At 35.7% G+C, this 13954-nt stretch overlaps 1 protein-coding gene across 2 annotated transcripts; it reads left to right on the top strand.

Moving 5' to 3' along the window:
- The first annotated feature begins 186 nt into the window (after nt 1-186).
- tmem87b (transmembrane protein 87B) lies at nt 187-12018 on the top strand. 2 transcript variants are annotated; one of them, XM_038280151.1, is made up of 19 exons: nt 187-355; nt 1087-1147; nt 1814-1905; nt 1999-2133; nt 2230-2265; nt 2502-2649; nt 2766-2827; nt 3422-3605; nt 6696-6795; nt 6893-6986; nt 7549-7620; nt 9008-9116; nt 10719-10777; nt 10874-10977; nt 11137-11207; nt 11307-11377; nt 11548-11600; nt 11685-11715; nt 11963-12018. In XM_038280151.1, exons 1-19 carry the CDS (start codon nt 206-208, stop codon nt 12002-12004), a joined length of 1674 nt encoding a protein of 557 aa, XP_038136079.1. In that variant the 5' UTR covers nt 187-205; the 3' UTR covers nt 12005-12018. The 2 variants fall into 2 exon arrangements, with proteins under 2 accessions (XP_038136079.1, XP_038136078.1); XM_038280150.1 differs by lacking the exon at nt 7549-7620 and adding an exon at nt 7226-7297.
- The last annotated feature ends 1936 nt before the right edge of the window (nt 12019-13954 follow it).

The raw sequence follows: 13954 nt of genomic DNA, 5'->3' as shown, positions 1-13954 counted from the left end.
TTAAAGTCAGAATTCCGTATTTTCTTTCTCATATTATACTGAAATAAAATATAACAATCAGTTAACCGTTCTATTTTTTCGGTGGCCCTAATCCTCTTCTGTAGTACCATACTAAATGTAACAAAAATACTTTTTGATTTCTTTTTTCTTGTGGTGCGTTCAGAGCGCCTCCTACAGGGCAGTGCTCGTAACGTCATGAACAAACATGGCAGCTGCTGTCAGGATGAGGACGTGGAGGTTTCCAGGCTTAGGACTGTTTTATCAATGGATGCTGTTTTTCATAGCTTTACACAGTGGTATACATGAAGCAGCCGCATCACCAGAAACAGGGAAATGGACCATTGAGGTTACTGATGTAAGTATCACCTGGAAATAGTGCAGACAATTGCAGCACCTTAAGCTAACGTTAGCTACACTAGTCTTTACATTTTAACTAATTAGTTTAATGTGTGCTTTAAATGAAAACAGTCATTTGGATAGTCAATTTAATCATATATTAATATAAGATGGCCATTTTCTTCGCTAAACTGATAAAAGTTCAAGCAGAATGTTTTTAGCTTATTAGCAGTTAGCCTTAAGCGAAATGCTAGTAAATATTCTATAATTAGCTGATGCAAACTAGCACCTTCCAGCTTTAAAGTTTAACTTTTTTTTCGTTATATTTCGAAAATAATCTTAAGGTAATTGATTTGTCTCTGTTAACGTTTGGCTGTTTTCAGGTCTGTGTCCTTTACTTTATCTGTTAGCCTCCCTGCATCATTCAAAGCTGAGTCCTAATGTTTATAACTATGATGGTTCAGTTCTTAGAGACTTCTTAGAGAATCAGGACATCTTCATCAATAAATAATGCAGGTAGAGATCTGAGGAGATCCAGTTTCCTCTACTTTATTACTTGATCTCTAGGACAAGCTGAACCATATGGAAACCACTTTGTTTATCTTCTGAACACCTCTTTTACTTCAATGCAGTACAGACAGATCCTAAATTTTCTATTTAAAAGAGGCTTGATTTCAACATTATTTAACCACTAACCTATTATTCATCTCACTGCATTTTTACTGGCATTTTTTATTTAATGTTTTGCAGGATTCCAGGCCACTAATATTAAAGAAAGCTATGTTTAAAGACACAGATGTTGTCCTGAAAGGTAAGACTTAATTGTTATGTTACTTTCTGACCTGAGAACAGGCATGGGCTATTCTAAGATCATCATGGTATGCTATAGTTGAGTAAAATGTTCTTTAACATTTATTGATGATGTTATAAATAATAAAGAAGCTCGCAAAATGTTATTGTCATGGCTTTATTGTTCTGAATATCTTAGGCTTATATTATTTTTAGTCTTCTAGCATGAAGTAGAGCAATCTCATATTTGCTAGATACTATGCAGTCTGGTTGTGGGAAGGACAGGGGGAAATGCCTCTTTAGACATAACCTTTATCTTTTAAAAATAACTGAACCCTACTTCCAACATTGCTTAGTTTGGTTGTGAGGTTTTAGGGGATGAAATCCTTTCCTCTGCCTGTATCCCCGAGAAGGACATGTGGTTCTGGATCGGAGTTTAATGAAATTATGTAAAAATTGTTTTATACATATTTTCTATTAGTATTTATAAATGACAATAGTTTATAGACCTTGTTTGCAGGGATACCTGCTTAGTCTCCACAGCGTGATGATTTAAAGCTGTCCAAAGAGCTGAAGTGGGAAGTGTATTAGCCTTTATATATAAAACCAAGCCTAATCTTAACCTAGACTTTTGCTGTGTTCTGTGCTTTTACTTTTATTTTATTAAAAAAATATCTTCATCTCTCAGTTGTGTCTTGTAGTTGTTCCAAGGAGGTGAAAATAACAATCCACTGGCTTTTGAAATATTACTCCTGTTACAATGAATATAATAATATTGAGGTAAGTAAAATAAGTTCTTGTCTGGTTCACCTGTGCAGTTTTTCTTGCGAACATTACAACTTAATGCTTAGTTCTGATTTTGATGTCCTGTAGGAGATGTATGAAAGGGCGCCACTAAGCCACGGGGATAACCTGGACCCTAAACCTAACGCGCCGGGCGAGTACATAGAACACATACACAGTCCGGTACCATGCAAAAAGGACCCACTCTCCTTAACTGGGCTCAACGTAGGTTTGCTGTTTGTTCTTCAGCGCATTTATTTACATGTTTAATAACAACATTTTTCATGATCCAGTGTCTTTTTTTTGGGGTTTTTTTTTCAGAAAGCCATGGCTAAACCACGTCCTGCAGAGAGTAAGGTACTAGTTACGCTACGTACGATTTGCTTTTTTACTTAATAAAAGCACAGAAAAACTAAAGTTTTAAATTCAGTCCTCCTACACGGCCTGGTATTTCATTTAAGTCTCGTTTTTAAGTCTGAATCTGTATTAAAAGTCTGTGTCCGTGACCATTATGCTATTCAGGGGGGGATGTTATTTATATTTTCTTTGATGTTAAAACTGGTAACTTCTCCTTTGCTTGTCAAACTATGCAGAAAAACAGCGACCCAGAATGGATTTCAGTCGAGTACAACATGAACAGCACCAAAGCGAACGTTATAGCTACTACATGGAGGGACGGGCCTTACCTGCTGGTTGTTAAGGTTAACTCCAGTATAAAGGAGGCCAAATGGAATTTAACAGGTGGGATATTTAATAAAAAAATGACTTAGAAATCAGCTGGTGTAGAGAAATGTTATGTTTGGATTTTTACGGGGTTTATCTGATGCTTAGACTTGTGTTTTTGTTTTGTTTTTTAGTCAATGTGGTGATGAAAGGCAGCCATGGCTTCATTTCTATCACAGAGTGGCCGCTCATGATCGTAAGTAGAGACTTTATGGATCTGTTCTAATTTTATAATTTTTTTTGATACGTGTATTATATGTAGTGCAGCAGCTATTGGTTATTTTAGTCATGAATTAATCTAGCATTTGTTTTTTTAAGTTTACTTCAAAAAAGAATCCTTTCCTAACTGAACCTCTAAAAAAGTAGTACTATGGGGTCCTGAAATGTCAAAATAAGTTTTGGATGGAGCATATTTACTGACCAAGGAGGATCTTTATCTCAAGGCAAAATGTAAATATCTATTGTAGAAGTTTGGCTTCATTGCTCCTCTGAGTAGGTTCCTTCACCAAACCTGTTTTAGAGCCTTTAGACTACAAACGATTATTTGATTGTTAAATCGGTTGATTGTTATTTCATTAAAAAATTTATAAGATTTATTATTAACTATAACAGTCATGTAACTAAAAATTTTCATTCTGTCTTTAATAAATAATGCTTGAATTTCTAAAATAAAAACTAGATCTATATAAGTTTGCTATATAAAACACCTTATGATATTAGTTTATAGTAAATTTTGAATTGCCTTCATGTGTGACATCTGACTGTCCTCTATTTTTCTGTTTGTTTGTAGTTTTACATGGTGATGTGTGTGGTTTACATCCTGTACGCCTTGCTGTGGTTCATCTGGGCGGCCTGCTACTGGAAAGATCTGCTGAGGATCCAGTTCTGGATAGCAGGCGTCATTTTCCTCGGCATGGTGGAGAAGGCCGTCTTCTGTGCTGAATATGAAAACACCAACGGCGTCGGCTCGGCTTGTGAGTTTCTTACGACAGTCACACCAATTATGCCATTCTTGTTTAAGATAGAAGCTGCTTAAATATACAAACCCTAATAGATGTGTTTAAAATGTTAAGGTCCAAATGACTGAATGCATTGGAGATGGTTGTAAGAGAGTTTTTTGTATAACACAATTCCTACACAATTAATTCAAAGTGTTTAAACTATACACTTAAAAAAAGAGAATGCACATTTGGAAACATGAAGGTACCGAAAAGGTACAAGTGTCAAAGTGTGATTAAATTGATAAGGCATTGTACGATATAGTGGTCTAATATCCTGATTAATCTAAATTATGGCTGCAACTAATGATTATTTTACAAATTGATTAATCTTTTGATTATTTTTTAGAAATTAAAATCAGATAGCCAAAGACTCATTAAAGGCTTTTTGCACAATTAAACCAGGTGGAACTCTTGAGGAGTTCTAGATAGAGCATATGGATAAAGATTTTTATTTTTTTTTTATTTTAAATGCAAAATGTTCATATATATATATATATATATATATATATATATATATATATATATATATATATATATATATATATATATATCTTTTTTACAATCTTGGAATAATTACTACTCTATGTAGGTTGATCTGTCAGCTAAAGGCTTGTTTTTGAATCTCTTTATTCCAGTTAACAATTACTTGATTACGAAATTAGGGACGTTTCTTTCATTAATCGATTAATCTGATTAATTGTTTCAGCCCTAATCTCAATAATCCAAGTAGAGCTGGGCGATATGGCGATATATATCGTGAGGACGAGAGAAACATGTCTATCGTGACCTTTCTCCTCTATTTTTTCTATCGTGATAAACTTTTTTATTATTATTATTATTACTGCTAATATACATTTTAATATAATTTGTTAATATAACATTTTGCGTTTTTGCTATGCAAACTCTAAGTATATATAACGAAAAAAAAAGAGAATAAAAAGATAATGTGTAGAGAACGTGGTTTTGCGACACTACACCGCTTTACGTCACCCAGATGATGATGGGTAAAAAATAGGCGATGAAAGATTTTTTTCAACCCTGTCCATCTGACGGACTATGAAAACATAAAATGCAACATCAGTTGTGGTATATCGTGATATATATCGTTATTGTGATATAAAATAATCCATATCGTGATATAGTTTTTTTTCCATATCGCCCAGCCCTAAATCCAAGTAGAAAAGTCATAAAATAGGTTAAATTGGTTCCCTGGATCTTCTTTGTTGAAACGTTTTGTCCTGGAAACTTCTTCAGTCTGAGGAGGTCCAGGTAAATTTAGCCTGATTTATAGGCCGAACCTTTTTTATTCTGGAAAATATCAAAGGTGTTATTAGGTGTTTTATCTTTTAAGATGTAAGTCATTTTATATAAAATTTTTTTATCTCAAAATAATTGTTTCAAAGGAACATTACACTTTAAAAAGCAGCACCAACTTAGCATTTCTTTGGAAAGTCAAATCTCTATATAACCTGAATATTGCTTAAAGATAGCCTGTAAAAGACTGGGATAATATTTAGTTGTGTAACGACTGCTTCTGAAAATTCATTGAGGAAGTTGACTAACTTTTGTTTTTGGGTTTAATGTCACCCCAGCAGCTTTTATTTTATTTGGGTCTTGGGATTTGATAGACAACTGTTTAATGTTAATTTTGTCTGTCTAGAAGATCCACATTTTCTTGGAGCTCAACACAGAGGTTCAGACACACTGTGTTTGTGGGAGACTCTGATGCAGTTAGGAAACAGGAAATGACAACCTGACTCACTAATATTGTGCAATATGTTTTCAGAACGTTTTGCATTTATTGTCGCGCAAGAAAGAACTTTCCTGTAATCCATTTCCTCCCTCAGTTATGTGAAGAAAACTTGTAGCACGATGGAGCCCGTAGAACTACTGTGCAACACACAATCATAAGCAACATCTCCCCATGCATCGCTGCATTGTCTGTTTGGGACTTCTGTACTCAAGGTGACCGTGCCTGCGATCAGAGGGTGTAATTAGTTATTAAGGTGTAACTCCAAGGTATCCTGAGCTTGGAGAGTAAAAACCTGATAAAAATGCAAATAAGGTTTTGGTCAAGAAATGATGCCAATCATGGTGCAGAGGAAGAAGAAAAAAAGGTGGTTTGGTTTTTAGCCTGCAATAACCAGAGTTTCTTTTAATTCAAAATACTTAAAGTTTACCTCAGAAAATGGTCTATGTTTGAGACTGCACTTTTTTAAGTTAAGGTAAAATCCAATGAGTAGAATCCTACAAAAAGTAAGATTTTTACTCTGGTAATCGATCTGCTGCCTTCATGCTTAAATAAGGGCAGATTGATTAATTAAGGGGGGAGTGGCGGCCTAGTGGTTAGGGCATAGGGCTTGGTTTCTGAGGTTGTGAGTTTGAAGCCCATCCCCACAGACTGCCTCTCTGGGTCTTAACCCCCAATTGCTCCATGGGTGCCGCACAATGGCAGCCCACTGCTCCCCAAAGGGGACGGGTTAGATGCAGAGAGTTAATTTCTCCATTGTGAGATCAGTAAAGTTCAATTAATTTCTTTATTTTATTTATAACTGACATCCATTTCTCACAGAAAGATAGACCTCTTTGAACTCTCCAATGACTTTGCAAATATCTTTTTCAGTCAATGAGGAAGCTACACAGAGTCAGCAACATGCAATATCATGGCTGCTAGTTACTACACTGCATATGCTAGTAAATGGTTCACAATATCAGAATGTAATGTTCACCAAACACAACGGTGGATCTACTTTTCTTCTGAGGGCATCTGTATTCGGTAATTCCTCTTGGTTGCCTTAAAAACAAGTTCAGAAATAAATTTATTTAAGGGTAATTTCCCTTCCAACATCATACAGACGTCTTTCTGTCCAGTGTTTGAATCTCTAGTGTTTGACACATGTTGAGTATTAAATGTCTATTTTTAGTTTTTACATATATACTGTATATTTATTTTACCAATAAACGTTTCTATTATTGTTCAGCAATTTGGTAACAACTTGTTGTTTTAAATGTTCTTCACAGATCAATTTGAAATCTTATTGCTTCTTGTTTCTTTTGCTGCAGCTCCTGGCTTGTTGATCTTTGCTGAGTTGGTCTCTGCTCTGAAAAGGACTTTGGCACGACTGCTTGTCATCATCGTCAGCCTTGGCTATGGCATTATAAAGTGTGTCATTTCAAAGAAACCATCCAGTTTTGGTTTTGTATGAAATTAAGCATTTATCTTTACGTTTCTGTGTTTTGTTTTTGTTTTTTTTTTCCAGGCCAAGGCTTGGAACAGTGATGCACAGAGTCGTGGGACTCGGCATCCTCTACTTTGGATTCGCAAGCGTTGAGGGCGTCTTGAGGATTACAGGGGTGAGTCGACCTCTCTCTAGATCTTTCTGAAAATTACTTGTATGAAACAAACCTAATAAATCATTATTTAAAAACTAATAAATAGCTAAATGGGGGAGAAGTTGCAATAATCAACTAAATATTTAGCAAAGCAAAATACGGCATTTAAAACATGACATAGTTTAGATGTGATTGTGTTCCGGCTTAAACGTGACATCACAATGTGTTTTTCTCGATATGTTTTGGGACTCATACTGAAGGGTCGAGACAATGGCCCCGCTCTCATTACAGCCATTGTTCTGGCTGTGTTTGATTCCTGCGCCATCTGGTTCATATCCTTTCAGTAAACTCATCAGCAGTAATCAGCTCTTAATGAAACATGAAGTGGTCGTGTACTGTGTCGGTGGAATTTGGATGTCTCTCCTTTTGGGGTTTGATGATTGGTTTCTTTATTTCACCTGGGTAAATACTCATTTGTTTGGGGTTCTTTGCTGCCTCTCTTATCTCCCATCCGATCTCTGATTTTTTCCCCCTCATCTTTCTCTTCTTTTTTGTGTGTCGTTTGCACTTTGATCCACTCCAGACCAAAGACTCAGACTTGGCCCTGTTGGCAAACATTCCCCTGGCTCTGCTTGATTCCTCTTTATGCTGGTGGATATCCTTTTGTGCTCCTACAACCTTTCCCTTCAGGGTTCCTTTTTACTCCTCAAAACTTTCATCGGTTAATTTCAAAGTAATTTAGGATCATTGTAGCATTTACCTGGCATCTGATGAGAAATAATACACATTATTATTTGAATCTCTACCTGCTTGTTTTTTTTTTTTTTGTATGACAATGCAACTGTTCTCTTATCCTCTCCTGTGCATGATGACATTTTCCCATATTTACAGTCTGTGTCATGTTTTTCAAACAGTGCATTTGATGTCAAACTGAACCTTTAAATCTCTAAATAAGTTGTTTTTCATCATGACCTGCTGTCGTTGATTGTAAAGATGTCATTTAAGTTTTATATCCCAGGTTTACATAAAAATGATTGTATGAGTTATAATGGTTAAAGCCCTTCGAATAAGAAATATTTTCTTTGGTAAATGTACAAAAAATTGGCAATAACAAAATGTATTCACCTATGAGTATCTTAACATCATAGTTTTAGGTAAAGGGTAAAATAATTAGCAGGCCTAGTAATGGTACATGAAGGATTGGCTTTAGTTTGAGTCTCCAATTTGACTCCAGAGATTAATATTTTATCGGGTTGCGGGGGCAGCAGTCTCGCCAGAAACTGCTAACCTGGACCTGGGGAGGTGGAAAACAACAACAACAATGACCTAAGATGAAAAAAATTACCAGATCTTCTGCAGTGTGATCCTGTATAGAAAAAAAAAGACACTTCAAATAATATCTCAGTCTCCCATATTTCATAAAAATTCCCTTCTGATGTAAAAACTATTATATCTATTACACAATGCTGTGCTTTCTTAGCAACATGCATGATTTATGGAGTGTATTCATACATTAGGTCTAGGCAAACCCTTATTTCTCTTGTCTGGTTTGCTTTCTTATTCTACTTTTTGCAAGTAAACCATAACCTGTAAACAAAGTCACTCACAGACCTGAATCAAACACCCCTGGGATTGTTTTTAGGAAGTGGACCTATTCCACTGTAAATAGTGGGTCCAGACAAATGATTAAACAATGTCTGGTCCGTTGAAAGCTGACCAAACATCAAGGAATTAATAACACCCTAATAGTATAAAAAGCAGAGAATAAAATTTTCCCCATGTATTGTTCTTTGTAGTTAGTTTGGTCACTGCACATATCTATTAGCGAACCCAGGAGCTTTTTGGATTTAGAACTGGAAAATGGTTATAATTTAAATGAAGTAGCCCAGACTTTAGCAGGAACCACTGCTTGAGCTCAGACCACTATTTAGTCTCAGCTACAGTAAATGCATCACTTTAATCTAAAGGGTCCAAATGGATCCGTTTAGCATTTCTTTTCCATATGATTCCTGCTATTTATTTCCCTTGACTGCCACTGCTACATCTTTGTCAGCTTAGCACAAACCATCAAGACTCTGAAGCTGAGGAGAAACCCAGTGAAGCTTTCTCTCTACAGACACTTTACAAACACGCTCATATTTGCTGTCATTGGTAAGTACTGAACCTGTAGTAATAAAGCAAAGTTACTTTCCTAACCTGCATTGTTTTCCCCCTTGTATGAAAAAAGATGCGCAAAAGGGCAAAAACTATTCAACCTTTATTTCAGTGGCAAACTCTCATCCAATTGTGAGAAATGTAAGGAAAAGAAAAACCCTGAATTTAACAAAATTGCTGGTGGTATAATTATTGTCCTCCACCTCTCAATGCTCACAGAACAAAAGGATACATGATGCTTTCTCTTTCCAGAAGTTCCGTTAAAATTCAAAAAATATCCACTGGACTTGGTTTCCAAGATTTGAAGACGTTTCGCCACCTCTCCAGGAAGCTTTCTAAATTCAAACATTTGAATTGAGAAAGCTTCCTGGAGAGGTGGCGAAACGTCTTCAAATCTTGGAAACCAAGACCAGTGGATATTTTTTGAATTTTTACAGAATGACTATGACCTCGATGACTGAGAACCTTCATCAGCTCTTTCCAGAAGATTTGGCCAAATGTTTTGGATTATTAATGCTTTTCAAAGACCAAAATGAAAAAGAAAAACACTGGAATGGAAAGAGGTCCACAGCATCACAGAGCCTCCACCTTTTTTAATAGTAGGCATGAGAAATTCCTCCTTTGTTACATGTAAAACCCACTCTTTTGTTGCCTATAAGGTTACTCTTCGCCTCATTCAACTGAAAACATGGCTTTACATGCTGTTATTGGTAGGACAGAAATTTTTTTATTTTTTTTTGCTTATCATTATAGTATCTAATTGTTCTAATGGAGACTCGCAGGCTTTATCATGGCAAGATCTTTATGGCTCATCGTCCATCCTAGTGACCTGTTGCTAAAAGAAAATTAGACCTCTGTGTCTGGACCAAATTAATGCATAAATGGTTTTAATGTGCAGGATTTATCATCCTATCAAAATAAGGGATGCATTTTCTCAGTATTTTAGAAAGATTATGCAGCTGGTAAAAAGTACAGTTTATTTTATGCATCTCCAAAAAAAAAAAGGATTACCGGTACCTTTGAGCGTAGCCAGCACTACAATTAGACAAAATAAGTAAATCAGGTCTTTTTACCCCTTTGACCAATCAGGACATCTAAAATAAACTTGGATCGGACTGAGTTCTGGGTTCCAGATGTTTTTAAATTGATCTTCAGGCTTTTAGGGGATGTAAGGAAAGTTTCCTGCAGATTGTGCTTGCTCTTATTCTGAATTTATCAGTTTATAATCCAGGGATTTTAAAGACAAATAAAGACCTTTAAACATATGTTCTCTGAGTTGTTCCAAGTGTTTAGTTGAACCATGGATGCATGCAAATAGAGTGCTGTCAATTTAGAGGTAATGTTGTTGTTCAAGCAAGCTGTTAAGTTTTTTTGTGAACTTCAATATTCTGTAGTTTAAAAAAAAAAAAATAAAAAATCAGAAAAGCTGAGTCTGGTATTTTTTTACATAAATGTTTTGGGATCCAGCTGTTTTACATGCAGCTTGCTAACTTCACCTCTTATTACTGTGATGTTTTGGCCGTAGATCCTAACTTTTTTTTAAATCTGCATAAAATCTTATAAGTGCTGCAGTTTTTCACTTTCACCTTTTCCTTTTAGCATCTGTCATCTTTATGGTTTGGTCTGCTAAAAAGTTGCACCTTGCAAATTGCCAGTCTGTAAGTATGCCTTACTTATTTTTAATGTCATACTGTTAATTTTTTTAATGCTTATTTTTGAGGGTTTGGAAAAATTCCATATGTTTTTATTCTTAGGACTGGATCGAGGTTTGGGTGGAGGATGCTTTCTGGAGATTCCTGTTCTCCTTTGTTCTGCTTGTTATAATGTTTTTATGGCGGCCTTCAGCAAACAACCAGAGGTAATTTCAAACAGTCAAGATAAAAGGAGCCTGATATGATATGACACACCCCGTGTTTCATATCAGAAAAAACTTTCAAACAGATAGTGCCCCCAAACAAACACCCTCTGATTCAGCCCGTGAAATATTTATTATTACTATTTTTTTCTGTACCAGCAGATATGCGTTCACACCTCTCATCGATGACTCTGATGATGATGAGATTGAGTTCATCGCATCTTCAAACATTGGTACGGTTTTTAACATGAAAGCTTTTTCTGAAAAATTGTAAATACGTCGTCCTTTTTTGGTATAAATGTGTTTCAATTGAATTCTCTCCCGCATTACAGCCGATGGTATAAAGTTGAGAGCGGCTAAAACTGAGACAAATGGCACTGCAAAGCTTCCAGAAACAAACCCGGTGAGTAATGCTTCAGCATTAAATAGATTTTGTCATGACTTGATTACTCAGCCTTGGCCATAAATGACAGCTTGAAATAATGGAAGCAAAATGAGAGCAATATATCTGCATCTGAGTCTTGTACCAGTAGATGGCGGCATTTGATCTGATTCTTTGTTCTATTCAATCAGGAGGAAGATTTGAAATGGGTGGAGGACAACATTCCTAGCTCTCTTACTGATGTGTAAGCATCCTTAGTAGTGTAGTAAAATATTTTTTTGTCATAGATTTAATTTTCTGTTTTCTTCTTTTCATCCTGTCCCCACAGAGCCCTTCCAGTCCTGCTCGACTCAGACGAGGTATGAGAAGCATTGCTAAAAAAACACAAAATGATTAGTGTATCAAATACAGCTACCACAATTATTATTGGCACCTAGCCTGCAGAAAATATTTTTTCCTTTGGTAGTGCATTAGCAAAATTATCTGCTATTGCTAATGGCTAATCGATTATGAGTATCAGATGATTCTGAATGGTTTTGTTTGGGTTAATGTGTGATATTTCGATGAAACAATAAGTAATTGAAACAATTTTTTGATACTTTTTAGGAAATTATGACGACAAAGTTTGAGATGTCAAAGCTGGAGTGATGAAGTGATGGATAGACACAGCAGCTGCTCCAGAGTCTCCATCAGGATTGTTTTTAGCGGAAGTTGGCGGAGGGCCATTGTTTTTGTCTTTTTTTCAAGACATCCTCCTGAGTAGCTGCTACTTTACAGGGTAGTAGTGCAGGCAACACAGTTTTTTAACAAAATAATGTTGCTGTTCTTTTGCTTTTTTTCTGGCAATGTTTTCAGAAATGTACATTTCTTTTCTTTTTGCAGACCAAGCGATTCACAATTTCCCAATCTTCGATAATTTTTGAGCTTGGCAAAGAGAGTATTTCCTTTTTTTATCCAGCTATATAATAATTTCTATCTGTACACTAAAGATGTATTTTAGTTGAATGGGCCTCATGCATAAGCATATATATATATATATATATATATATATATATATATATATATATATATATATATAAGATGGGAGATAATTTAAAGATTTAAACTACACCATTGAACTTCCTGATGTTTATAGAAGGCAGGAGAATCTGTTTTGAATGCATCAGGAATTTCCTGGACATTTTGTTTTCATTCAGACCTAAAATGGAAAGCTATAAAAAAAAATGATGTAAACTGCAACACGATGATTTTGCATAAATCATTTGCTCTATGCACTTTCAGTATCAAAGCTGTGCCTATATGTCTGTGCTTTCTTTGTGGGGGGTGTCTGAGAACAGCATGAGTGAAAGAGTTTTTTGTGTCTCTAATTAAAACGGCCCAGCATCCAGAGAGTTAGCGATTGTTGGAGAGAAAAAAGAGAAGTTTAGGGTTTAATGTTATTGTAGCTGCAGTAGAAATAGAGATGATCATGTTTGAAACTACTGTATGGGTGTGGGTTGCAGGATGGGGTTTGGCACAATGTGGTGTGTGTCTGTTTCATACGAAATTAGGTTATTTCCTTATTTATTTCTGTTTCAAGTGAACTTATACGTTAATCAGTTGTGTTTATGTCTGTTTACTGTACAGTGTGTTTACAGCGTGTTTCCATTTGGAGTCTGCAGTATCCTAAATATGTGGTCTGCTTCAGGTTTGTGGTCTTTACTGATTAAAATGATCCGGCTAACAAAAAAACTCAGTAACATCCATGCTCGTTCAGTTTTAAATCTTTTTCAGCTTTCTGAAATGACTGGCCTGCCAGACTTCCGTGTGTCTCCTTTCGGTTTTTTTTATAAATGTAACAGCTTGACTCATTCCGTTTGTCTTGGCGACGTCATCACACATTGTAGGTAATTTGGTCAGCATAAAGTAGGCTGACCACATGAGTGGCTTTATAATATCTTCATTGCATTTTTTGTATTGGTTGGAAACCTGGAAATATTTGTGCTTATGATGGCAAACTGCTCTGCGATATAAAACTGCAGACACCTGCTGCCGACCTCAGATTATTTGCACAGGTGTGTTTTCGCTCAGTTCTGTTTTTTTTAATGATTCCACAGCGGGAAGTGTTTGGATAAGAGATTTTTTTTTTTTTGTCTTTTTCCTTTCTGAAATTGACCCGAAGTATTGCAGTTGAACCCTGCAACATCAGGGTGTCCTTTTTTCACAATCTGTACAACACTCAATAAATATTTTTTTGAATTCAGAAGCGTGTTTGATCATTCAACTGACCCAAACTACCACTTTTATGGAGGAAAATTTAGGGAGAGCTTTATGACCACATCAAGGATTCTGTTATCTGCCTGCAATAACATGAAGGTGGTATGAATTTCAGACCAAAAAGTAGTTAACCAACCATCAAGCATGGGTGTGGTAGGATCATGGTGTGGGCTACTAGGTCTATACCAGAAAACCAAAAGAATTAGTTAAACCTAAATGAGATAAATCATCAAATTGAGGTGTAGCTCGATAAAGGATTATTGATAGTGATTTTTTTTATTTAATTTACTTTGACCTGGTTGGATTGAATATCTAAAACTAGAATATAATAATTCAGATAAA

The sequence above is a fragment of the Cyprinodon tularosa genome, unplaced genomic scaffold, assembly GCF_016077235.1.
Source record: "Cyprinodon tularosa strain WSP-4 unplaced genomic scaffold, ASM1607723v1 ctg157, whole genome shotgun sequence".
Classification (NCBI taxonomy): domain Eukaryota; kingdom Metazoa; phylum Chordata; class Actinopteri; order Cyprinodontiformes; family Cyprinodontidae; genus Cyprinodon; species Cyprinodon tularosa.
Note: the sequence above shows the minus strand (reverse complement) of the source record. Positions and strands in the feature narration are given on the sequence as shown.